We start from the raw sequence: 27,899 nt of genomic DNA, 5'->3' as shown, positions 1-27,899 counted from the left end.
AGTTCTTGGAGACAGAAACCAAAACCAAAAAATTGATACAAACTCTGAAATTCAGCAACTACAAACTGAAATTCAGCCAACTACATGGCTATTCAGAAGGCAATCTTTATAAAAGATCAAAAGAAAAAGAAACCAATTAGATACCTGCTATAGTGTGTTGACTTTAAAAGAAGTCACAGTAAGTTATACCAAATGCATTTACTTTGTACATCTTTCAGAATAAATGGGGAGACAGAAGTCAAGTCTTAACAACTAGTTGAGGTATGCATAAAAAATAAGCCAACACTGTTGAAATGTAGAAGGCGCAGGTTGATTTTTTCAATTAAGAGATTAAAAATCAGCTAGTTAATGAAGTTACTGAAGTTACTGAGTTCTGTTCAGTTGCCCAAATTAAAAAAAAAAAAAAAAAAAGAAAGAAAACGACCCACAATAGCCCCCAAATATTTCTAAAACAAAATTACCAGTCATCAACATATAATAAGAAAACATTTCTGAAGCCTTTATTTACAAAAGCTTTAAAAACAAATAATCCCTCTGTTTCACAAATGTTTTGTTTAAAAAGGACCACCCAGTTACAGCATGGAAGTATCATGAATAAAGAATGTACAAGGGAAACAAACCAATGTGGCTAACATTTGGAGATTTGCTACTACTACTGATTGAAGTGCAGATAACACACATCATAACTTGTAGTCCATCATTTCAGGGCAGAGTTAATGATTACCGAAGTGTCTTCCTACACATGCTCTGATCTGGTCACATATTCTGCATGGCTAAATATTTCACAGTCTCTTTTGTCAATATATATAAAATAGATTGCAAAGATATACACAAAAAAATAAACAAGCATTACACTCCTCAGGTAATTTTATTAGCTACACTGTATATAGCTAATAAATTTAATATTTTTTGTATTTTGTTGTTTTGCACCAAATCTCTCCATTATTTATCTTTGTAGCAACTATGAAAGCACAAACTTTTTGTCTTCTAATTTAATCTGGTACAGAATGTACCTAAAGACTTGCAATCTTTGGGTTTTAATGAAATTGATTTGTGTAATCGACAAATCAAGAGCATCATTAAGTATGGCTATAAAATCTTAAAAAATTGAAAATAAGGGTAAATAGCGATGGAATAAAAAGAAGCAGATCAAGGGAAGTGTGCTATCATAAAATAACTGCAGCTTCAACATGTTGGATACCAGTTTCTGGGCAGACACTAAACATCCAATCACAAAGGATTTTTCCTGAAGGGTGTAAAGCTGGTTTGAAAAATTCTTCAGTCACAGAGCAGCCTACACATGCCAATTAGAAACTGACAGACACTAGATGTGCTTGGGAGATTAAGTACTACGTACAGAAACAGCAGTTACTAAGCTCCTCAGTAGTTTTTTGTCTTTTTTTTTTGTAGTCTTGCTGAATCAACCATTTGCACAATGCATGTTCTATATTCTGTGGGTCAAAAGCAAGTAAATACTGTATAAAGTTGGCAGATGGTCATTTTTCCAGCTAAGAGCAAGAAAAGCCAAAACTGCTGATAAAACAGAGGATTTGAGTCAGAATCACTCTCTAAAGTGCAAAATTGATGGTCCACAGTCTCAAATAGCTAAAACTCCTGCAGAATGGAAGGGAGACATGAAACAGGGAAATAAATTACAGTCAGTGCTAGTTAATTTAGGAAAGGGAAAAAACCAAGCTCAAGTAAGTAATGTTTATCAAAGTATTCAATATGATGTACTGAATAGCTTTCCCCACTCTCTGTCACACATGCCTACTAACAAGTATATTAAGGCCAGATTTAACCTGAATGCTTTTCTATTTATTAAGATCTGAGATAGGAATGGTCACACTTAGTACTGAAAGGCAGAAAATAAAATGAGCTATGAAAGGAAAAAAAAGTAATGTCTGTTGTTCAAGGGATTCAACCAGAGATAAAACCTATATACAAGCATGTGTGTAGCTCAAATAAAGTAAAAATAAAAGAACCATTTCATGTCATGACTGCTTGTTGGCCTCCTCTTCATACGCACTCCCTGTGCCATTCTGTACATAGGATGAACCAGAACCAAGGCCGTACAAATGACCACAATATTTGGCATCATCAATATGATCTTCAAAGAACATCTAAAAAGGAATTTTGGAAGAAAAACAAAAAAGATAATTTTAACCAAAAGGTACCACTGGTAATTTATATTTCAGCAATGTAAGTACTGACTTCATTAACTATAATGACAGCTCTTTTCTGCAGTGCTCCTCTGAAGCCACACATTTAAATTAAACGTATAAGACTGACTTTCTCAAGAAGTACAGAGCTCAAAAGAAACCAAAGAAAAAGACTACCAAAAAAATGTATAAACACAACGCCTTTCCTATTAACACTCAGACCATTTTTATGAGAATTTGTAATGGAAAAATGGCAGGCATTTTTATTCCATTAATTTAATAATACTTAATCATGAGAATGAATAAAAATAGCCAATAATGGGCAGGGGAGGGGAAGTTTAGGTTTATAAGTAGCCTTGAGTCTATGTGCAAGGCTAAGTTGGCTGAAAACACTCAAACCCCAAACATGTCTGGACAGCAAACCCTGAACATTCAGATTAGGTTATTATCCTTAATAAAGCCAAGAAAAATAAAGATAACGAATTAGTAGCAGAGAATCCACCATTAATTGAACCCTTAAGGCATTTTTTAAATGCAAAACTGAAAACTCAGAAGGTTGTCTTAATTCTCTAATGAAGCACTGGGAAGAAGTAACAAAACAAAATATTTACTTGTCATGAACAGTCCAAATCACTTCTCAATCAATACCACTTGGCAAAATAGCTATATGCTTTCTATTGTATTATTAACACATTTCTACAAAAAGTTTTAAATTCCCAGAAGTATTCTCAGTCATTTCTTTAATGTCTAAGAGGATATACTCAAAAGAATTCTACAGTGAATATTTTGCAAGAAGGAAAACTTTTTTGTAAGCAAAAAAGTCCGTTCTGTTCTGTTTCTGCACAACTGGCTTTCTTTTCTTTGCATTTAGCTACAGTGAAGTATACCTGTCACTTAACCTAAGAGTAGACCTGGGTTCATTAAATTTCATTCTTCCATACCTAACTTCTTTATATTTGAAGAACTTATCTCTGCCTTTTGCCACTTAAGGAGTGTCTGCCCAACATGATTTTTGATTTAACTATTTCAGATTTAACCCCTTTAGAATTCGAAACCTCTTTGTAAGAATCTACTAAAAAGCATGTAAATCTGTAAATCCTCAAAGAACTGAAGAAAGGCAAGAGCAAACAGTATCTTCAGCAGCAGTTTAATACCTAAGAGAAGCCAATGCCAGGGGAAACTTAACATATGGATCCCTTGACTTGACAGAAGCAACACTGATGTGGCCAACAGAAAGTCCTCTGGAGTTCTCCCATTAGTAATGTGTATGACCTTGGATAAAGGCTACCTGCATCTGGCCTCAGTTTCCTCACCTAAGAAATAATATGGTTGGACCTACATGACTTCTAAGGTAGTTTAAATTTTTTATTCTACAAAGAACTTATTTTTTTTTCATTGCCTTCTGAACTACATTTCAAGATGACTTATGATGACTTTTGATTACTTTCATTCAAGTGTAGTGAGTATGACTTACATGGTACCTATAATCATATCTTCACTTAATATGTACTTATTGCCCCAAAACTTTTGCCATTAGATTTTAATGTTCTCAACCTAACAACCAACTGAGAAAAATGCACTGATGTCTTCATACTTCTCTCATTTTGAAAAAGGCCATTCCTGTGAGCAATGAGTCAGATCCTGCCTGATGTTGTGGTCCTATCCGTTCCAGCTCTAACTGTTCAGCAACTTCCTGTAAACCACCCTACAAGAAAGAAAAATTGCTTGTCAAAAGAAAGAAACATTGCAACACTCGAATTCACAAATTACATAACTTAGACAATGACCAAAATAGAAATGAACTTCAGTATGTAAAGATGGACCTTATGAAGATCAGCAAAAAACAGAGAATGTGAATTACTGATGTATTTATTGAATGTGGGAGATGTTTATAATTTAATAAAAAATGAGATCTTAATTGGGAAAATTTATCTTCATCATACTCTTTAAGGCGTGTGGCAGGCAAATAACTTCGCTGAAGATATGGGGGAAGCAGATCGTATATAAGGTAACAGGTACACAGGGTAACATTTACCAAGTACATTCACAGTCCCTCTATCCACCCATCAATTATTATAAAACTGACTGTAGGCAGTTACTTTAAATTTTCTTAAGCTTCACACCAATCTATCTCTAAATAGTTTCATCTAAATAATTTGCACAAAACAAAGCTGTTATGATTAATCAAATCCATAAGAATTCACTAAGTGCTTAACTATGGTTTTGTTAGTTTAAAAAAGTTATAAGAATACAACTCCTTAGAAGGGTCTGCTAAACACCCCCTATTTAAATATTGCTAGGATTAAAAAAAAGATAATGAGATTGAAAGGAAGAGAAAGAATACAAGAAAAGAAGGAGAGAGGGAGTGAGGGAAGTAGAATAAAGAGGGGGAAAATGGGAGGAGAGAAAGGAAAGAAACATCAGGACCAAGGACAAAACACACACAAAGAAATTTCTCTAAATTGTTAAGGCCTCTACCAGCAAACTAGCCCTTCTCTACACCACAGCTTGAAACAGTGCTTTGCACAGCAGCTGCTTCAGGGCTAAAAATAGCACAAGGATTAGGTATCATTAGCAGCTGCTTAGGAGAGCAACAGAATAGAGCCATTCAGTACCACTGACTATAGGTCAAAAAGTACCTTTGTCATTAACCTAAATTTTAACACTGCCGGTAACTCGGGGCATATTCAGAATATCTAATATGCTTAGAAATTTTTCAACAACATACACATAATGAACAATAATTCGGTTCTCTGTTCCCCAAAACTGTCACTGTACAGACATGTCAATTTTAAAAAGCATTTCCACAGCCAGATTAAAACATTTATGCCTTGGATTCTCAGCACACAATACTTTCAGGGGGTATCCTTTATTTCTTAAAAATTTCCCTGGTTATATGCTATATCCTGTAATGAGGCAAGCAAACTCTGGACAAAAGACCACTCTCATGATTTTCAGTTCATCTGTCAAAAGCAAAGTTTCCTTATTCAACTCCGAAATTATTTCTTTCTGCATAAAAGTAAAACTCAAAGTTTTTACCATCTCCTCAAAGTATAACCTTCCTTGCACTTCTAAAAAGTTGGTGAGGAGAAAACTTGATCAACCTTGATGTAAGTTCTATGAAGCAACCACTTTACATAAATGTTTTTCTTGAATTACAGCTTAAACACAAACACACCAGAAAAAACAAAACCACTATATTCCTTAGGAGTCTGTACCCCCATGATGAATTCATTCTAAGACTAAAGGAGCACTTTTCCTTAATAAAGACATTTTCTTTTCTTTTTGAAAGAATTAATGTTCAGAAGTAACAAATCATTACACACATGGTAAGCAGTGTCAGAATGTAAGCTGCTGTCTAGACAGGACCTACCCAGTTACTAGCACTTACTACTAACAAGCTGACATCTATGGGCCAGGGGAGGAAAAAAAAAACCCTTTTAGCTATGTAATTTACTCCTAGTAACATGACCCTATGACTAGACCCAAGGAAATAATCTCTCACAAAGGTAAGCTGAAGGGGAAACTCTTTTTGCTACACGACTGACTATATCTGCACATTGCTGGCCACTTCAGACTTTATCTTGCGTGGAAAGATGTGCGTGTTGCAAGAGAGTGAGAACTTGCACTTCTGTGCCTGAGAGGCTCAGATTCTGTGCTAGTTTATGTTCAATCTGGCAAGCAATGACAAAAATCTGATCTTTTGTTTAAATCCTGTTGAAAATTTATTCTGCCAATATATACTGAAGCTCTGAAAAAGGATTTCCTATAAATTATTTATGCAAAAAAGGAATCAAATGATCAGATAATGTAACTGCATTTAACATAAAACTTAAAAATAGGGTTTAAATCAACATCCCAACCCAGCACCTTATAAGTCAGTCACCCATTCTGAATACCGTGCTGATTACAGATAAAGCCATTCGAAGCCTTACTTTGAGATTTTTGCAGCTCTTCATGAGGTACTTCACATCATAAATGACAGGAAAAAACAATCGAAGGATCTCAAAAAAGTCAAGTTCTTCTTCAGGCAAGTTAGAATTGGTCAGGATTTTGATTAAGTAGCCAAAGTCATAACCACTACAAAAGGGTTAAAGAATAAAGAAGAGGGACCATAAATACCACAGAAATGAAAAGATATTTTTTTCTGATACAACTTTTAAGTGAGTCACACTGTAGGCAGGAAAAAAAAAAAGAATGAACCAGAAAAAAGTACACAGAAGAAAAGAGAAAATAAACATGTTTACAATTATAATGGGAAAATGCCATCTTTTACAGACAGTGTCATTTCATCATTCAGGGATACCAATATACAGAGATCTCTACTACCCTCCTAAGCGTGTAGTCACTAAACTACTATTTTGCTAATCCTTGAATAGAGAACTCTCTAAAGAGTATCAAACTGTCCATAGCAGATATCTCAAAAAATAAAGATGAAAGGAAACTTGGCAAAAATGTCAAATGATGCAGGAAAACTGGCATTCAGAAGGCAAAAATAATGCAAATTTCCTCATCATTTACATAACAAGGTCATTCACTTCAAAAACCCAAACAGTTAATTCCCTAACAAAGTATCTTCACTTCCCGTAAGTGATTTTATTAATAATACTCTCTTCCCTCAAAATTTTGTTCCTGTCTCAATCCCCAAGAGATACTAATGGTAATGTTGAACCTTGAAGCGAAGGTAGTAAAGGCTGAGAACTAGTATCTAGAAAGTAAAAAACCAACTCCCACACTCTCAAATCAACACCTCCTCCTCTCCCTACTGTTTGGCTTTTCCACAGCTTTATATCAATACCTCTCTACACTCCCGTGCCACAATCACACCCCCTTCTTTTCCCTGTCTACCTTTCCTTTAAGGACCTCCCACAGGATGCCTTCCCTCAAGAGCTCAGCTCCCACAGATTTCTCAGACAAGCTGTTTTCTTGTACTTCCCTTTAAAGTCCATGTATTGTTTTCTCCACATGTTTAAAGGGTAGATGTCACATCTTCAAATTTTTTTTTCCTTATGGCACATAGTTGGGACTCAAATATTTGATGAGAGATGCTATTTAACACATCTTTCAAGGGGAGATTACAAATAAAATTTCTATTCAATGTTTAGAATTTTACTTCTTACTTTAAAAAGAGAAAAAAAATGTTTTTACATTGAAGACCATTAAGGAATATCAAGGAATAAACAATAAACAGCAGAAACCTTTAAATTTCTGGTAGCTAACAAGGAAGTAACTAACTTTGCTGTCTACCTAAAATATGTCAATATATTTGCTTAGCATCAATACTAGTAAAAGGAAGATCATATTAGAGTTTAGGATTTATAAAGTTCTTCAACTAGTCTTTATCTACTAGAAATAGATTAGAATATGAAGAAAATATTTAATGACATTTAGTAGAATAAAATCTTAACATATCTTGACAAATACTCAAATATATCAGAGTCTAATCCAGACTCTAAACTATAAGAAGACATGTCCCCTTTCTGTTTTTGTTCATCTTATCCTAGTACCTAGCACATGGTATTTGCTCAGGGTATTTTTTCAAAGAATGAACCTGTCATACATAGTAATAAAAAACAGGACTATGCTTTCCAGTTCTTTTGTATCTTCATGACCAGGAAAGTAAAAAAAAGAGCTCAAAAATATTCCTGAAATTACCAAAGACTTAAGCCTCATCTCCTGAGGTATAGGCTCAAATGGAGAATAGAGAAAAAAGATGATAGGTGGAAATTAGTATGTTCAATACTCCAACTCAAAAATTACTGCTTAGTACTGCATTGAAGCTGACAATATGAACAGTCCTTCACTATTCTCATTCATTACACAGGCCAGCACTGGAAATTCTAAAGCATGCAGAAACTCTTATTTTTTTTTTAAATGTGTGAAGTGGACCAAGTATAAGAACATTAATCTATGCAAAATGCAGTGCTTTTTAAAAAGATAACAAGAGGCCAAATAAACTTCCCAAGGTCACTATTAGTCCCTGGGCTGCCAATTTAATTTAGTTTACTTAGGAAAATTCTTTCTGTTACCTAAAAGTCTATATTTACAAAATGGAATTAATTTCCTTTCCAGAAATTCTCTTCAACAATCTGGTTTTATTTTATGATAAGAATTTAAAACTACCACTTATTGAGAATTTACTGTGTGTAAAGCACTTTACTAAATGCTTTAAATATGTTATTATCGACCATTAAAACAATTCTGTAAGATAATTCTTCTAAGTGATTTCTTCCTGACACTCTATTAAAAAAAAACATTAAAATCCACCACAGAGACCCACCCCTAGCTTTCTTTGCCATTTTTTTTTCCATAGCACTTAATCACCATCTAACAAACCACAATATACATCTCATCATTTTAAAAAATTGTCTGCCTACTCCCACCAGAACGTAAACTCCATGAAATGAAAGATTTTACTCTATTTTGTTCGTAGCTTAATGCCTAGAATCTTACCACAGTGCTTGGCATATGGTAGATAATAAATAACTTTTTTAAAAAATGAATAAATGTTTTCATTCTAAGGCTTAGAAATGTTAAATAACCCTAGGTAACACAGATTCCAAATGGCACTGCTGGATCTAAACCAAGGTCTATTTTTCCAGCCTGTACTCTTTCCACATGCAATACTGTCTCTTAGTCTAAAATGGATCCCATATCATTAAATTCATCTTTAAGTAGACCAACATTAGCCTGTGAAGAGTTAGGAGACTGCTATATGGCAGCCAATTTTTTGTAACTAAGCCTGAAATTGCTGACACAGTGACCCAAGTGAAGTGTGAAGCAGCCAGGAAATGGTGACACAAATGCCATTTTCAATGTAATCTTTTTACCTATGAAATGATAACCATTTGACCCCTTCACAGAGGACTACTCCTGATGTCATAAGAAGTTCTGCAAAGTACTGGGTCTCAATTCCTTCCTCCTCATGTTTTTTAAACTGGATACCAGATGTTGTTAGTAGCTCTATAGAGTCTTGGGCATACATGTCCTCCCTGGCAGAAGAAAAGGAAAGACAACATTCAAAAGTGCCACACTTCAAACTGTTTTTCTCCCACTTGTATCTACAACTACAGCGCCAGAAATATCAAGAGAGAGAATGGGCTTGGGTCCATTTATTCCCATGCTTCACGTATATGGAAGGAAAATACAACTTAAATACAAAGGTCATTTAGTATTTTAGAAAAATGTTCATATAGTAAATAATCATTCACAACAGTCCAATGGTGAGATTTTCATCTTTACTATCAATTTCATTAGTCTTTCACAAGTTAAGTAAATTTAGCTGGGTTTGAAACAAAGGGTCTTCTTCTCACCAGCAGCTACCACCACAAAGTAAGAGATGTGTTGTTATTGGGGGCTTTCGGTCTCAGCAGCCCGTTTAATGCTGCCAAATGGAGCTGCAGCCCCGGGCGTGAAGGCCTGTGTCTATCTCCCGGGCTCTCAGCAGGAAAGAGACTGAGTAGAAAACATCTGCTGTGGCTGAGTTAAACCACAGTCCGTCTTAAAGAAAAAGGAGATGCCTCCTCTCACTAATGATGAGCCTTTCAAATAGCTCTGAGAGGCAGTAAAGTGTTTAAAATGAAGGGCTCTGCTAGAATAGCATTAATTTCTTCTTCTAACAACCTTACTCCTAGAAGATTACCTCCCAAAAATCAAGCCAGGAAATCTAAATATAAAACCAATCTTTCAAGATTTTACTTAAGCCAAAAAGAAAGCCATCTCTAATTTGTAAGCACAAACACACAGGTATCCAAAACATTATATTAAATCAAAAAAGTGATCAAAATGGAAGTATGTTTCTGAGAATAAATGAAAAGTATTTCATGCATTGCCCACTGGATGCTTCCTTTTATTTACTTTTAAAATTGTGAGAATACTGGTTTTTACCACTTAGCAAAAGAAAATTCTATAAAAGCTTTAATAAAACAAAACCAAAAGGAACATTACACTTAGGCCAAAAAGTATCCTTATGGTCTACTCTCTGGAAATCAATTTACTATTAAATGTCTTTGAAAAATAACAAAACTAGCAACTGAAATATTTAAAAACAGAGGAACCACAACGATCACTGTCAAACTTCCCTGGAAAATGTCCCTGGAAAACCCTTGTTACAGAAGGGGACTGAATAAGTCCACGTTTTTTCATTACACAACAGGTATTATTGTCCTTATTATACTAAAATATGTACCTTGAACAAGTAGAGTCTCACTCATCGTGCCCCAGTGCTAAGAGACACGCTTTAGCAACTATAACCAACCAAAGGCATCCAGATTCTTTCCAGGCACACGTTATTCTGGGCCATATGTTCACTTTACTTTTAGTTTATTACCTCGCTCTCAATCAGAACTTAAGCTTGAAGAGGGCAATGATTTTTGTCTGTTTTGTTCAATGTTGTATCACCAAGGAGTACTGCACTATTGAAATCAGTATTTCCTAAACCTGCCCGATGATAACAGTCACTCAGAGAACTCAGCAACAATATGGATTCCCAAGTCCCACACCTGGACCTACTGGATCACAACCTCCAGGAGACAGACCTGGATGAGTACCTCTGGTGTTTTATGATCAAGTATCAAATTATACTTTAATTTTCATGTACATATCAACTCCAAATTCAGTTTAGAGCAAATTCCCAAACATTGGACTTTGGCAATAGAAAGCAGACAGAAGAGTTATAGGAACACTAAGTTAAATGACTATGACCAACTTTCCTCAACACTATGTCCCTGGGGCTTAGCACAGCTGCTGACACATTCATTCTAGGCACTCAATAAAAAAGTCAATTTTCATCTTTCTTCAAACTATCCAAGATTCATGGTGCTCTTTCTCCACATTAGGTAGAACTGGTTTTATCTTCCAACTGACCCTTTCTACTTAAATAATATTCTTCACTGTATCCTTAAACATCTCTTAAGATATTAACATTAGTATGAATGGTAGCAAAACTACAGTAGCCCTCTCTGTATAAGAAAAAAACGTCTTTCAGAGATTGTCAACTTTACCAAAACTGAGACACTTAATGGTCACCTACTCACGTAATGCGATCACAGCAGTATCTTAGTAAAGACCAATGTTCTAACGATCAGCTTGGAAAAAAGGTAACATGGAACAAATGAAATGGTAAAGAACTGATTTTAAAAAGAGTTATCTTTTGGGAAAAGGATAAAAGGGAATTTTCGGAACTAAAGTACTTATAAATGGTTATTATCAGTTTTAATAGAGATGAGTACCTTTCACCCTCTACCAAGTTCTGGAGTGTATATTATTAAATTCAACAGAGTAAAAACAAAGAGTCAGGCTAAGCATAATGCAATTAGAAGCCATACTATTGCACCATTGACAACACTACCCTCTGAATTCATCAGCCCTGCTTTTCTTTAGATCTTATATGCTAAGTATCACATTACAGAGAATGGAGGTTCTTACGTGGCACTACCATTAATTGTCCTACAGCTTCTTTTACAATTTTCCAAATCGGATGTTAGATCATATGAAACAATCAGAGGCTGTCAAACAGAAGGACAGTGCAGTACAGTAATATACTCAAAATGTATTAAACATCTCCCCATCTTACAGTCAGTTTGTAAACAATCTGCCCTTACCCCCAAACACTGGAAACTTCCCTAAGCTATCAAGACTACTCGTACCAATGATATAGAAGTATTGTGAGTAAAGAAACTGGGTTTTGACCCAGGGCTTGAGTTAGAATTCAGATTCTGAATTGTTTCTAAAAGAAACACCAGGCTCAAAGATACTATTACTTCTCCCATAGATAACTTACAAAAGGTTTTGTGGACTGACCTGAGAATATAAACATTATATAATATTGATTTAAAAGGAAAATGCACCCAAGTTTCCAAGAACTATCTTACCACCTGTGACGTGTAATCTACTCATACACTGGAGTATGACCGTAATAAAAATCTCTTCACAAGAAGGATAACTATTACAACAAAAACATACATATTTCAAATTGCACTCAAAGTTTGAAAGCAAAATTAATGTTGTAAGATTATTTTTTTCTATCAAGAAGTATTTTCAATACCCAGTTTTCCAAATTTCAAAATAGTGCAGTCATACTTTTCAAATAACATCTCTAAAACTCAAAGTATTTGCATTTAAGTCTTCTTTATCCTAATTTTTTTGTCCCATGATAAAAAGAAATGTAAACTTTTGAAATTTTAGGTTTTAAATATTTCCAGGATAATAACATCAAATTCAGTTAGAATTTCATTTGTCATACTTGAGGGAAATTAATTCCTAAAATTAAACTAAAAAAAAAAAGTTTGGGTTAGATTTATTTCCCACTTACGTCAAATTAAATTTAAAATTAAACTGCCAAGTTGAAGTTCCCGGAGGGTACTCTCCTTGCTCATTCATAAAGGTCAGTCCTAGCTGAATTATCTTCAACAAGTCCACGTTACACCGCAGCAGTTGGTACTGATAGTCAGCGTTGCTCCTGAATTCTCCAATGGGCCTTGCAACCACACCTGGGAACTCGGTGTCCTGTAAAATAGTTTTAAGGTTCATTATTTACTAAATGGTCGAAGCCACAATCCACAAATTCCTAGAATAAATAATTAATTTGCGGTACAAGTCGGAGAATCCTGTTACAGGTGATATTCTACACAATTCACGTTCAATTGCAAAGTACCTTTTAACTAGGAAGAGCATTACTTTTTAGAACCATAAAATAAAACTCTGCAAACTTAATGACTTCTTCTTACTTTAAATATCATATTAGTAAAAAAACTACTATGTATTAGATACACATAATAATGCAACTGAGTACTCTATTCCCAAGGAACTGGGAAAAAGTCACAAATTCATGTTTCTCGACAGGTGTGTGAAACTATGCTCACTGTATTCTAATGTTAAAAGCAATGAAGAACTGGTTAAAAAGAATGGAAAATGCACCATACTTTCCGATTGCTTTTCTGAAGTAAGGTTTATCTAAACACCAAAACCCTCCTAATTTCTTGGGCTAAAACAGTACCCTCTCTACAAAGCACATCCTTAAAAACTGCTAAAAACTGCATGCCACCACTCATTCCTGTAGAATGTTAAGCACATCTCTAATGTTGTCACTCCTTATCATCTGAGAAAGAAATGATCACTATGAATTCCTACTAGAAAAAAATAATTTCATTCTAATTGTAAGTACATCTATTAAATAGGACATTATCTATGTACACTCAAATATTCATATTTTAACCAATCAACCTGCCCCTCCCCAAAAAAGAGTATGAATTCATTTGTATTAAATATACTAAGAAAATAGTATATCAGTTTAGTATTAAAGTTCAAATTAGGAAACTAAGAACAAAACCTAAATACCAACTCATATGAAGCAGTAAAGAAATTAAAATTTTTCTAAATTCAGTCCAACTCAACAACCACTTTATTGGATGCTATGTGTTATGCTAGGTGCCAGGGAAGAAAGGATGATTAAGACACTAATCTCTTACTTCTCGAAGCTAATAATCTAGAAAACAGTAGAGAAGCCAAAACACAATAGTAAAGAAGCAAAATAATTAACTGACTAGACAAACTAGGCAGGTTGAATAGTATATGCAAAAGTAGAGATGCTTAACAGTACTGTGTGTCCATGGAACTCCACTGGTAATTAAAAAGCAAACAAAAACTGCAGATCAACAATGCTTCACTGGGAGATGTGAATTTTTTTGTTTGAGAAAGACATTCAGGAGTTCCATCTGGTATTAATATTAGGCCTTAATGTTGCTAGGAGCAGACCTGGCACTCACAGCTAGGTCCTAGCATTCTTCTGCTGAATATAAACAGTTTCACACTATAACATCAGACAAGGCCAGTCTGTAATCATGACTGAACATAAGCAAAAACACAGACATTTGTCCAAACCACAAAAATGACCAAACATCTTTCTATCTTGGCTGAGTGACTGTTGCTTCTTTATAGCTTTAGCCTCACTCCAGTCTTCTCTCATTCTAGTTGAGACTCAATAAGATACCCTATCATGGAATTACCTGAGCTTACTAACAGCATCCAGTTCAGAGCAAAGCCCTGCTTCCTTACTCCTTTCCTAAAACCACCTGCCACAAGCCCAAATCCTAAAAGTCCTAACACTCTTTTATTCAAATGCCCCATGGTTCTAAGAATGCATTTTCCCTCAGTGCAATGAGTAAGAAACCCAACTTGTCATATTGCAGGTGTGTTCTTGGTGGTCTTTAGTTGGAGGTCATTGACAAAATTCTCTTTTTATAATTAAATTAATCACTAAAAAAAATCAGCCAGAAGGGTTGAATTCAAGATGTTTAAAATCCCCTTTCCTCTTTCATAAAAAGCATTTTAAGGATTTTGCTCATAGGCATACCATAGCAACGTAATTATATTTTCTGATAACTTGACGAATTTTCTTCATCTCTTCATCCAGGTTGCAAGCCCAAACTTCACAAATTCTTTGGCTATGATCTACAGTTGCTGCTGGCATAGTGAGGGCACAAGGAGTCTAGCTGCCAAGCATCAAAATGTTATACTTGATTGAAGATTTGTTTCGTAAAATACTTTATCCTTTATTTATGTACCTGTCAAAATAAGAACCAGCTATATGAGGAAGCTGAATCACAGAATAATTGAGTTGACAGAAGCCTAAGAGATTATCTATTCACAGTCCTTGCTTTATAAGAAAATCAAAGTTTAGAAAGTGACTTGTCTAAAGTCACACAGCTAATCAGTAGGATAAAAAGGACTACAACACAGGTTTCCTGGTTCTAATATGTTATGTAAAAACAATGTTTTTTGTGTACATATTAATCATTTTTTAAAATTTTTCATTACTTAAAAACTGCTCTGAATTCAACTCACTCTCTGAATTAAACTTTATAAAGACATCCCTTTCCAGAAAAAAAAGGAAAAGTGACATACTGATATACATGTGAAAAGATCAGATCAGATGTTACTAGGGCAAAGATAGTATTTACTTTTATTCCTCATTAACTGAACATTCAAAGTCTGATTTAACTACAAAATCTACTGGAATTTATTCAAGTCAGATTGGAGGGGCCAAAAGTAAACCAATTAAAAAAAGAAAGTTCTTCTGAGCAATAAATAACAGCCACAGAAACTGTTTCCATGTCTGTAACTGTGGATGGAGAAAGAAAAAAAGCAATAGAGGGTCTGCATTTCAAATTGTTTCTAATTTCCTAAAAACCAGAGCATTTTCCCTGGTTACCAAACACACATGTCACGTTTCTGGTCCCTAAACACAGGTTTCATGGTATATAATGGTAACAGTACAGACCAACATTTTGATTCTTGAGCAGGGAAATTCCAGATGCGCTTTCATTTTTCACACAACTTTGAAAAAATTCATAACAAAGTGTAAAAAAGAGAATTATGACCTCCCCTTCTAAGCTCTGCAGTCACAAATGTAACCTCGAGTGCTCTAAGAACAGAAACCAAAGATCCAGGGGCCCCTTCCTTTATAACCCTCTTCGCTAAACACACACACACACACAGTGGAAAGATCCAGGGCCCCTTCCTTTATAAGCCTCTTCGCTAAACACAAACACACACACACACAGCGGAAAGACCCTGTAGTTGAACATTGCTTTCCTCCACCTCTCTCTACTACAGTTCCAGAAGCCCCGAAGAGGCATCAGAGGCCTTCTCATTACTGGAGGTAGCATCTCCGAACAGCGGGTTCCCAACGCGAGGACAGTACAGACACACTCAAGTCACAGATAACTCTCTTCCCTGGCAGAGAGCCAGAGAGAAGGTGCTGATAACCATTGACCGGAGCCGGATGGACTCCCAAACACCGCATACAAGAAGCTAAGGATCTAGGCCACCGCCCTCCACTCCCAATTTCCGCCCCACAGCATCGAAGCCCCAGGTACAAAGCCTTCGCGTCATCACTCCGCGCCACCCCCTTGACATACCCCCCAGCCCCAGTTACCCTCCACCCTCCACCCGCCGCCCAGCCCCTTCCTTCGCCAGCCGCGCTCCAGCTGGCGCCATCGCGCACCCGCTTAGGTTCGTCATTCCCGCCCCCTTCCTACTTCTCCAACCCGCCCCTCCCCCCCGCAAGTCTGTGGCAAGATCTACTTGTGTCGCTGAGCTCGCGCTCCTCCTCCTCCTCCTCGCCATAGAGACAGCACCCAGCGGCGGCGGCGGGTGCCCCATAGACACCTCTCGCCCGGCAAGGGGGAAAGGGGAGCCGGAGCTGCGCCGCACCGCGCTGCGCCGTCGCTTCTCGCACGTCCGGGCGGGGGCGCCAGATGATGACGCGGCACGCAGAGAGGGCGGGGCACGCAGGTGACGGAAGCTGGGGTGGTGGAGAGTTAGGCGGTCAGGCGTCCTGACTGGTTGGGGCGTCAGGGCCGTGAAGGTAGGGCTGCCGGTCCCGGGCGGCGAGTTTCCTGTCTCCAGCTGTCCGCAGTCAGAGCATGCCCGCCTGACCCCGAGGACCCCCGGCCGGGATTGCTTAGAGAAGACGCGGCTCCCCAGCACTTGGGCTGGGGCGTCCCTGCCCTCTCCTCCTCTGTCGCTGGAGAACCGCCGGGCTGAGCAGCTGGGAGAAGCAGGCCAGAGCCTTCTAGGGCCTCGGGCCCGGGGACCCGTGGAGGATGAGCTGGCTCTTTCCCCTGACCAAGAGCGCCTCCTCCTCCGCGGCTGGGTCCCCCGGTGGTCTCACCAGCCTCCAACAGCAGAAGCAGCGGCTGATCGAGTCCCTCCGGAACTCCCACTCCAGGTGACTGGTCGCTGCCTCTCCGACAGGAAGAAAAAGTAGGGCGGGAGGGCGGGCTGGTCCTAACCACACTCGCAGCTCCTCAGGCCGACTCCCGCCAGCTGCCGCCTTTTGACCTACCTCCCTTCGTCCTGGCTCTCACGCTTGCTCTCCCATCCCTGAGCCACGTTCAGGATTTTCTTCCGGGCCCTCCTTCCCTCCGTCCCGCCCCACCACCGCTCAGCTCCTCTAATTCCGATTTGCTCGTCCCTCCTGACCCAGCGCTGCTGACTGTAATCTGTCTCATAGTCTGTCTCCAATATGCCTTGCTTTGCCCGGCTTTCTCACTAATCTTTCCCTTTGCCCACCTGTTTGCCGCGTTGGCAGAATTGTTAAAATTCTGTACTTGGGTAAAAAGAATCGTGAAGAGTAATCTCCAAGTTTCACAAATAGTGGACCATTTTTGAAAAAAAAAAAAACTTTCAACATTAAAGAAAAGGGAAGACAGTTTTCACCAGTGAGTTCTTCTCTGGGAGTGACATACTCAATCCTCTGAAGTCTCTAATAGAAGATTTACCCTGTTCTAACCACCTCCCCCGAGCTGGCAACTATCAGTCTCTGTTCATTTCTCACTTTGTTGTTCTTGTTCCCACACTCAGGAATTGCCTTAGAGTCATCTTGATTGTTCTCTCGGCGTTGTATGAGTTGTTCATTTTCAGCGTGGTCAGATTAGAAATATTTTGCAATTCAAATGAATTCAACTGTTTTTATTGTAAACTGGTTTGCTGCAGCCCGTTATATTGCAAAAATCTGTGACCTCTAGTGGTTTTCAAAAATTAGAACCGCCTCTTTTTATTATATGAATTATGCAAGTATATTTACATGAGTGTCAGCACATTTTAATGTAAAGGTGTCAACATCTTAATAGACTTTTCATACATTTGAAATATATATATTCAGAGATATTAAAATTGATTAATTCCTGTGGAAGGAACTACTGGGAGCCATTTTATCTGTTACACTAAGGATTTTTTCCCAAGCAAGTTATAGTGTAGAATAGTTTTAAATTAGATATAGTGTTAAAAGAAAAAATCACTGCAAAATGAGTTTGGCTAAAATGAGGCCTGTTACTGATTGAACTTCAGGTGTTTCTTGGTTCTTTGTCTCAATTGTTCTGCTTGTTGAGAACTTTAGAAAGGTGAGAATTTGTGGTATTAAACAGGAAAGAATGGCATGGTATTTGATTTAATGGTGGCTTTCTTTTTGGAAAATTAAGTTCATAGAGTTCTTACAAGTCAATCTTAGTCCAAATAGTGTTCTCTACTAACCTGTAAGAGCTACTTTTACAAAATATGCTTATGAAATAAGGTGACTCCTTTTTAACAAACAACGGAAGTTTGTCTCCTTAGAAGGCATCACCTTGGAAGACTGTTTGTATACTATGCTAGTACTACTATTGCCAAAATACTTTTTAGAACCATACTTTTGGAATTAATTGCTTTTAAGCCTTTAGTATATTCTGTTAGATATTCTCACTGCTGGTAAATTTTTATTCTTTGAGGTTGGAGCTGAATTTTTCAAATATTCCAAAGTCCCTTGCTGCTAAGGCTGGTAAATAAGGAAAGCGATTGATGTGAAATTTATTGTTTATTTTTTTGGCCTTCCAAATAAGGTGAGATTCTAAGGCAGGAATTGCTAATCTAAGGAGTTCTGGAATTGGCTTAAGAGGATCGGTAAATACTCTGAGTCAAATGCAGAAGGGATGTATTTTTTTTTTTTTGGAAGGGATGTATTTTATTTGTTATTTTTTGAGCCAGAAATTATGGACATAATCAGACATGTGATATTATCTACATATTTGTAGTGTTTTATGAACAGCAAACTTTAAGTACTTGATTCTTTTAAGTTCTTTTATAAAAATATTTGAAGTTTTTATTGAAATATTTCACATTTATAAACTATACTTGGATAATTCTGGTGACAGTTAAGGAGGTCATGTACTTCCATTTTTCAAAGAATGGTACGATCCCAGAAAAAATGTCATCTACCTATTCTTGTTAAGTCTGCCCTTTTAAATCATGACATACATTTTAAAACTAGCTGGTAAAAATGATGTATGTGTGCAGTATCTGACAATATGTTGCTTGAGTAACCAAATTCAATACTACAACTTATGCTTAAAGATTTTTGTACAAAAAGACACTGCGATTGGTTATTCTGAAGGTGCACTTCGTAAAAGTTCAAAGAATGTTTCGAACGGTATTTTAATGAATAATACAAAACTTCCTCAGTTATGAGTATTAATATCTTGTTGCATGCTGCCCACCTGCCTCATGTTTAATACTCTATCCCTTCTCCAAATACAGGGTCAGTAGCTCTTTCTTGGCCGTGAAAGCGTCTGACTTCTTTTCGTCTCCTCAATAACCTTTCCCCACCCCATTCTCTCATCTACCTTCCAACTCCTTATAATTTAAAAAAAAATCCCACTTCAGGAAAGAGTCTCTTTAATTCCCTTTCTCTAATTAACGTAAGCTTCTTTTTAGTTACCTTAAGAAATTCCTACCTCCTCATCTTCCTCAGGCCTCTCCTAAAGGTTAGCTGAATTTTATGTGTATTTATTCCTCATCTAAGTCTTACTGGTAAGGCAGGGCAAATGGGACACTGTCATAATGATGACTAAAAAAGTGTTTATCCAAAATATAATAACACGTTTGTCTGCTACGAAAATGGAAACAAAGTTATGTAGATTACTAGGCTCAAGAATTTTATTCCACCTTCTAAGTAACAGTCATCACAGTATTCAATTTACCACTAAAATTCCTGACTTTATGGGCAGGAGTAGAACTAATTCTGTTGTTTCTTTTACTTCCTAAAGAAGCTCACTCTAAGAGACACTGTTGATTTCCCATCTAAATCCATTTCTTCTGATTTCTTGGAAGAACATTGTTTTTATATGGGTTCCTGGTCTGCCAGACTAATTATTTAATGGAGGCTGTGCTCTTTCAACCTGCTTAGGTAAATAATGATTGTTTACGCCAATGATGATGGTCTCATTCCCACTGCTAGTTATTGTGGAAGCAAGACACTTGACCTAATCTTAGTCAGTGGGGTTGGAGAAGAAGTCTGCTGGGGAGCTGCTCAAAACATTTTCTTAGTAATAGAGGTGTCTAAGAGGAAGTGCTTCTTTGTGTTTTGGATATTGTTGTGTTACATGGGACATCTAGAACTGCTTGGATCATGAAGGAAGCAGACTGACTACTGAATGTGGTAGAGTAGAAAGATGGAAAGTCTGTGATAATATTGTGATGCTGAATTAACCAGATCTGGAAACTTCCTTCCTCCAGACTTCTTGCTGTATAAGATTATACGATACATATACATTTGTATTATACATACAAATAACCCCTCACTGTTTAAGACACTTTCGGCCTGTTTTTTCAATTATTGATACTTGCAGCTGAAACTACCCCAAGTGATACTCACTAATCCCAGTATTTAAAGATTCTTCAGAAGTGAAGCTGTTAAGTATCTCCCTGCATTGAACCTGCAATCAGGAAATACTAAAATCTGATGGTAGCTCAACAGTTACCATCCTCACTATCCTGCTTTTAACTCTCACAGTATCTACAGTTAATTAGCTTCTTTATTATTTTATTTCCTTAGCTCTGAAGGAACAACCTGGAGCTGTGTTGTAAATGGTAATTGTTATCTGTAATTAACTATATAAATTCAAAGTTATACTAATAGTACTCTTTCTTTGTTACCTTTTACTTAGGGAGATCAACTCTCTCAAGTAAAGGACTTTTCCATTTTAATAATCAGTTAGTTATGTGGTAATTCTGGTGCTATTTTTATTTTATATTTAATCAGAAAATCTAATTTGGGAGTTATTTTTATCAGAGTTGCTTTCTTTTTCACTCTGGTATGAGATAGTAGACAAAATGAATTTGAGGAACATAAATGCAAACAAGCAAAAATTATTGACATTGGGAAAAGCAACATGACTTAGGTGAACTGAGTTCCAATTCCCATCTGTAGAATCAGGAATTGTGATTTTTATTCTGCAGGATTGTTGGTATTTAAGTAATATATATAAACATTTATTAGAGTATCTGACACACAGTAAACAGGCAACAGATTGTATTCCTTCTTTCCACTGCATAGAATCAGTGTGCCTGGAACCTTTGCCTCTTAGCCTACATGGATCTAGCCAGCTTATTGTTTATGAATTGCTCACAAGCCTACAGCTCATTTGCCTCTGGCAGGACTACTTCTGTCTTTCCATTCAGAAAGCAAGTCCATTCCAGAGAGTTCTTTTCTTCACAAATGAAATGTAAGATTTCATTTTGAAAGGTTTCAGACAATCCATGTAAAGAAACTAGAATGTTATCTGACACACAGTAAGTACTCTGTAAATGCCAATTACTTTATTTTTGTGTCTTAAATATAATAGTGCCAACCTCATAGTTTTTAAAAATTGTTTTGAAATCTTCTTTTGTTGCCAGTCCTTGGATATTCTTTCTGATTACCCAAATTTTTTTAAAAAGCCTTATAACATCTTTGGAGAGTCTGCTGTTGTATAATTTTCTACCCTATAGCTGTTAAGTTTAATCCCCTGCTCCCAGGTATAAGGCTGTCTCCTGTAAACTCATGGGTTTCTTAGTAAGCCTAGATTCCAAACCTTTCTTTCTGTAGTTTTTACTGTCAGCTCATAAGGACTCACATGCAAACTTGATAACACAGAAAGTTTGTAATGAGAGGATATGTGTATATGTTTTAACCTGTCTAGTGTTGTACTTTTTTTTTAATGGATCTGTTGTCAACATAATTTGAGATTTTTCATTAAAATATCCAAATTCCCAACTTTTAAAAAATAGTTTTTATTATTTAGAGCAGTTTTAGGTTCACAGCAAAGTTGAGCGAGCAGCAGGTACAGAGATTTCCCATATAGCCTTTGCCCTCTCCAACTTTTCTAAAATAGAAAGATCTGGCAACAGTTCCCACATAACAGTGCTTGCTTTCAGCTTAAGAGTAGCTGTCCTATTTACTGGGCCGCCCTTCTCCATTTTACCAGTTCGCAATCACACCCTTTTGTACTACAAGCAACTGCCTTCATTCATGTACCTTTCTGACTCTTAAAGGTATTTGAGAGTAAAGTTTTCTTGTGGAAGAAAATCACCTTGACTTGTTGCAATAAAAAATTCTATCAGAATCTGCTGTGCCTTAGCCTGTTGAAGCTACAGAAACCTACAAAATGTCAATATTTTGACTATAAATTTGAACTCTTATAGTGAACTTAAAAGTTATGTATATCAAACGGTCCCATAATTAAGTGAATTTTAATTTGATACATTAAATCATATAGTCTCTAACCAGTGATTAAAAGTTATAATTGCAGAGTATATGACACAATAAAGCATGTTACCATTTAAAATTTTTCCTAAATAGATCGTAACACTCAAGGGCTGTGTCTCTAGGTAATTTTCCCTCTAGTCATATCAGTCCATACCTGCTTTTTAAAAAACGTTACCACCCAGGTCATCATTTCTCCATTGCCAGGTGAATCCAACCACATCTCCTCCTCCCCTCCTCCCCTCCTCCCTCTGAGCTCCTTACAAACTGTCTCCACTGCCTGCTCACCTACGCCAAAAGCCTGGTCATCCTGTTCTCACTTAGTCATCCCTGCTGCCCCTGGGCTGTAACTATTCTCTCTGCCTGCAGTCTTGTTCCCTTACTTTTTTCTTCCACATGGGTGCCAGAGTCATCTTTTTAAAATTTGAATTTGACCATGTTATTCCTTTTAGTAGCTTCCTAACTCTTGCCAGCCTCCTTAGCTTAAAGCCTGGTTGTCACACAAGGTGGTGACGTGACTGATGGAAACGTGTCTGCAGACACAATGTGAAGTTTCTGTAGGGCAAAGGATACGGAGACTCTTAGAGTTATTATTTCCTACTGAAGCTTTCCTAATTGTGTTTCCTCTGTCTAGAATGTACACTTCATTTCCCCGATTCTCTTTCCTGAGGTTAACTCTTACTTGACTTTTCAATGTAGCTCAGATGCTGTTTTTTACCCCGAATACCCCACCACCCCCATCCCTGTTTACGTTAGGTTCTTTCCTCTGTGTTCCTATAGCTCTTTGCACGTCTCTGTCATGATCCAATGTCTTCTACAGAACACTGTTCAACAAATACTGTAAAATAAGTGGTTCATGTCAAACAGACATGGAAAACAAAATCGAGTACTCTAGAATTTCTAAAAGCCTTTAATATGCTAAAGTGCGTCAGTATTCTCCAAGAGAAGGATACAGTATGAAGCGTCTTCCAAGCAGAGCACTGAACCATCTATTTGAGCTATTTAGCTATTTATTTTAAATTTCCAGTTTCTTAATTATTCATTTTCATATCAACCAGTGTGTGTGTGAGTGTGTGAGTGGATGCAAGTGTTAATAAGGAAGAACCTTTGTATTCTATTACAAGTTAATCACTAAATGGATGTTGCCTGTTAGCTGCAATTATAAGTAATGGCACATCTCTGGGAGCCCTGCCTCCCAGGTTAAGAGCATTAAGCTAAAATACCTTTGTTTAGCTCACAGGAAACATCTTGACAGGCCCATGTGTGAATGACTGCAGGGGGGAAGAAATTAACACATCCCCTCCGGAGGCTGACCGGAAACAGGAAATGTTTGGCCTTACTCCCTCCCCTTTTAGTACAAAAGAAGCCCGAATTCTAACTCAGGCAGGATGGTTCTTTGGGGGCACCATCTTCTTGATCTGCTGGCCTTCCAAATGAAGTCGCTATTCCTTACCCCAACAACTCGTCTCTCAACTTATTGGCTTGTTGTGCAGCGCGGAGTTCGAGCTTGGACTCGGTAACACAAGGGCTATTTCTTTTGTTCCTCTGAGGATATTATACAAATTGAGAGTCTTCTGTTGGCTCATTTAACTCTGTTTCCTTGAAGTTTTGTGTTTGGGGCTCGTTGAGTTTGGTGCATGCCTTGCATGGTTTTGTTTTGTTCAAACCTTTTCTGTATTTGAGATTCCTGGTTGACTTGTTTGTAGATATTTAATTCTGTTTCTCATAGCCTGCCTCAGGTGATAGGTGAAGAAGAATGACTCGCTTTGTTACGGGCCAAGCTGATAGCTGTCTTTTGGAAATGGAGGCTTTGTGGGAGTCAGTAGTTTCCTAAGGCACTGCCACCTTAGAGGCTACATCCCGTGTTATTCAGGGGGCAGATGTTACCGCTGCCCGCTGGTTGGAACAAGCAGGGCACCAGGAGAGTGCTCTAGCTTCCTGCTGGTCCACGTGTCCCCGCACTCCGCCCTGAGAGGCGCTCCTGCCCCACCCTCCACCCTCCGGTTTGCGTTGAATCTGTTCAAGGGCTTGGAGGACCTTCAGACTGCTCCTACTTTGCTCTGGTCTTATGTTTTGGGTCGTCATTAGTTCCTGTCTTTCTTTTCTTTTCTTTTTTTTTTTAACACTGATCTTTTCCTTAAATCTAATCCCATCTTTTTTTATCTTTCTAAGATTCCTCAAAGTTTCTTGTCAGTTTATGGTCCTATTTGCTTTCCAGCACTGTTACAGATTTGCTTTTTAAAAGTCAGTTTTGATATTTCCTGGAGAAAATGGGATGGGAAAGAGAAATTGTCTAACCTTCATCTACTGTTTTGAAGCATCTAAACCCTTTATTGGAAAGGATCACCTAAAAACCCTCCGTTGAGCTACCCAACCCTGCCGGAGATGCATGAAATCAGTATCTTGAATTGCTCTTTTTCAGTCACTTGATGTGCTGTGTGCCCCATCAGAGCAAAGACCACACTATTTCCATTTCCTTGGAAGTTGCTGGATATATGGTAGCTGTTCAGTTGAACCTAGTCTTAGTTACAAAATACAAGTTTACACAGGATACAAAGTAAGGAGATAAATGATTGTTCTATAAAAGGAATCTTTTAACCATAACTAGTGTCTCTCTTGCATTTCAAGATCTGTTTGTTTACAGTTTTAGGGACTGTTAAAGAAATGTGGATGCCCATTAATCACACATTCTGACAAAGTTTTCTGTTGTTTCAGCTTTCTTTAGTCCCAAACTGATTCAGAGTCACTGAAGTAAAGCCATAGTAATTCACTGCTCTCAGAGAACCTAGAAAATAAAATTATTAATGGAAGGCTATTTAAATTTTCTCTGGTGTGATTACAGTATTACTTCAAAGTGTGTGTGTATGTGTGTTTACATCCAAAGAGTACTTACCTGCCAGCATAAAGATATGGCTATATGGCTGTAAGAATGTTTATCAAAGTATGGTTTATAGTAGTAAAACTTGGAAACAATCTAAATATTGATGCCAAAAACACAGCCTCTGTGCACCAGTGCCAAATCAAATCTCGGAGGCAGAGTTTTGGAAGAAGTAGAAAAGAATAGCTCTATTGCTTTGCCAGGCAAATGGGGACACAGCAGGCTCATGCCCTGAGAAACTGTGTCCCAACCTGGGAGGATTTGGTGAAGAGTTTTATAGCAGTGGTTCAAGGGCTGAGTTGCTAATAAGGATCAGGGTGTGCTCAGGGCCTGCACTCCTTTAATTTGGCCTCAGGTGGTCTCCTCCCTTGTCTCTGCATCCCCTCCCTGCCCTGATTAGCAACTGTTCGAATCTGCCCTTTAGAATTCAGGGAAGGTAATGGAGGCTGGAGTCTATTCCCTACAAACAAGAAACGGTGGACACAGAAAGGCTTCCATGCCCAGGAGCCCCACAGGGTTCTGCTCAGTTTCAATACCTAATAGTACGGAGTAGTTTAACAATATACTAGAACATTATGCAGCCATTTAAAAATATTGTAAAATAACATTTGCTGATTTGGAAAAATAATGTTTTTTCTAATGAGAATGAATTATTTTTGGAATAACTTTTTTAGAGTTATTTGAAAATAGCAAAAAATTCAAAATAAATTTGTGATAAAGATTCAGGGAATGATTCTTGTTTTAATTAAGTAGAACAAATATCTGCCGTTTTGTCTAACACAGCTAGTGTAGAGGAGGAAAAAGCTTTCCTTGTTGCTCTTAGGGTCCCTGGCTGGGTCTGAAAATTAAACTGACAAAGACAGATTAACAGGAGAAAAGCATAGAAATTTAAATAATGTGAGTTTTACGTATCAGGGGGGCCTTCAAAAGGAAATGAAGACCCAAAGAAACAGACCTGAGTATTTTATGCTGGGTTTGATGAAGAGTGGACAGTTGTGGAGGAATATGATGGGTTAAGGGGTATGAGGCACGTCTTGGAGATATTGCGGGTTCAGTACCAGACCACCTCAATAAAGCAAATATCGCAGTAAAGCATGTCACATGAATTTTTTGGTTTCCCAGTGCATATGAAAATTATGTTTATACTATACTGTAGTCTGTTAAGTGTGCAATAGCATTATGTCTAAAAAACAATGTATATATTTTAATTAAAAATACTTTATTGCTAACAAATGCTGTCATCTGAGCTTTCAGCGAGTCACAATCTTTCTGCTGATGGAGGGTTTAAAATATTGCAAGAATTACCAGTATGTGGCACAGAAACATGAAGCGAGCAAATGCTGTTGGAAGAATGGCACCAATAGACTTGCTCTATGCAGGATTGCCACCATCCTTCAATTTGTTAAAAAAAAAAAAAAAAGGGAAAAGAAAAGGGCAATATCTATGAAGCACAATAAAGTGAAGTATGCCTGTAATTGTAGGAAACGGGGCAGGGGGCATGTGGTTGCAGGGTACAATGATGACATAGCAAGGCCGGTTTGTTAGGATTCTTCTTGGTGTCCCTGTGTCTTCTGAGATAAGGATGCTCCTTTCCTCTTGGCATGGGGAGGGCACCTCTTAATGAGGTTTTATGACCTGTTTCAGGGAAGAAGGGTGAGGGGGGAGGAGGTCAGAGTAACCTTCCTGTTTCTGCTATTTTCTCATACTCCTTCAGCTTAAAATATTCAAGATGCCAAGGTGCCACATTTAAGGGTAGCGTGTCCTGAACCCCATCAATTTCCTTGATTAACCTGTTGTTTTGGAATTTGTTAATGATGGTTTAGCTCTCATTAATATTACAAATATTACCTTTAGTTTGTTTTTTTTTTTACCTTTAGTTATTTTTGATACCTCATTTGTGGAGGAAACTTGTCAAAAATTTTAATAAATGTCAAGAACATAATTATGGGAACAGTGAATTGAACACTTCTAGCCAATGATTTAAGTAAAAATCAATTTAATCAAATTCACTTTGTTTTCTATAAAAATACAGTGTCTGAAAGAATGAGTTAAAACTTTAGTATTACAAATTTACACAGGCTCCAATTTAGATGTGTGTTCTAAATGCTTATTTAATAATAGCTAACATATTGAACAATTATTATGGTATTATGTGGGGAGGGCTTTACATGCATTATCTCACTTAATCTAACAACTGTTTTAGGTAGATGGGTATTTTTAACATCTGCATTTACCGTGTGAGAGATAAGGCTTAGACGGATTAAATAAGTCGTCCATGATCACACAAGTGAATGGTAGAGGATTTGATCCCAGAAGCTTAATTTAAGAGGTCGTGCTCTTAATCACTAAGATGCTCCACTTGGCTTTGAACTGGTGGATACTTTTGTGATCAGTATTCCCTTAAAGCATTGGACACCTTAGGGTCCTAAGATAACAAGGAGGAATAAAAAGCTTAAGCCATTTTATTGATTACATAATGTTTATACAACTGAGAAGGCTGTTGGTATCCTAGTCCAAACTTGATCCCCAAAGAGAAACTTCCATAAAAATTGTGTTAGTCCTAATATTGAATATCTTCTTGAGTCTTTTCTCAACCATTTCTTCTCTTCAGTCATAACCTCATTCCATGGGATGTCAGAGGAGACATCTATGATTTCTCCATAACTCCATCCCAACACTTTTGAACCTTTCAAGTTACCTAAAATTTACATATTTGAGAGGCTAGATTTTTATCAGAAGGCAAAAAAAAGTCATAGTCCAAAAAAGAAAATGAGGAAAATAAGAGGTTTTCTAAAGCTAC

At 37.3% G+C, this 27,899-nt stretch overlaps 2 protein-coding genes across 3 annotated transcripts in view; one reads left to right on the top strand and one right to left on the bottom strand.

Moving 5' to 3' along the window:
* Nucleotides 1–483: 483 nt before the first annotated feature.
* Nucleotides 484–16,425, bottom strand: CNOT7 (CCR4-NOT transcription complex subunit 7). 2 transcript variants are annotated; one of them, XM_059909671.1, is made up of 7 exons: nt 16,248–16,425; nt 14,515–14,725; nt 12,475–12,668; nt 8,993–9,154; nt 6,098–6,242; nt 3,757–3,867; nt 484–2,123 (listed from the first exon to the last, which is right to left on the bottom strand). In XM_059909671.1, exons 2-7 carry the CDS (start codon nt 14,629–14,631, stop codon nt 1,995–1,997), a joined length of 858 nt encoding a protein of 285 aa, XP_059765654.1. In that variant the 5' UTR covers nt 14,632–14,725; nt 16,248–16,425; the 3' UTR covers nt 484–1,994. The 2 variants fall into 2 exon arrangements, with proteins under 2 accessions (XP_059765654.1, XP_059765655.1); XM_059909672.1 differs by lacking the exon at nt 8,993–9,154.
* A 21-nt stretch (nt 16,426–16,446) lies between these two features.
* Nucleotides 16,447–27,899, top strand: part of VPS37A (VPS37A subunit of ESCRT-I) — a 38,234-nt gene continuing 26,781 nt past the window's right edge. Inside the window, exon 1 of the mRNA XM_059909667.1 lies at nt 16,447–16,893. Coding sequence (XP_059765650.1) covers nt 16,769–16,893 — 125 coding nt within the window. The 5' untranslated portion in view covers nt 16,447–16,768. The remainder of the gene's footprint in view (nt 16,894–27,899) is intronic.

The sequence above is a fragment of the Balaenoptera ricei genome, chromosome 21 (assembly GCF_028023285.1).
Source record: "Balaenoptera ricei isolate mBalRic1 chromosome 21, mBalRic1.hap2, whole genome shotgun sequence".
Lineage (NCBI taxonomy): Eukaryota > Metazoa > Chordata > Mammalia > Artiodactyla > Balaenopteridae > Balaenoptera > Balaenoptera ricei.
Note: the sequence above shows the minus strand (reverse complement) of the source record. Positions and strands in the feature narration are given on the sequence as shown.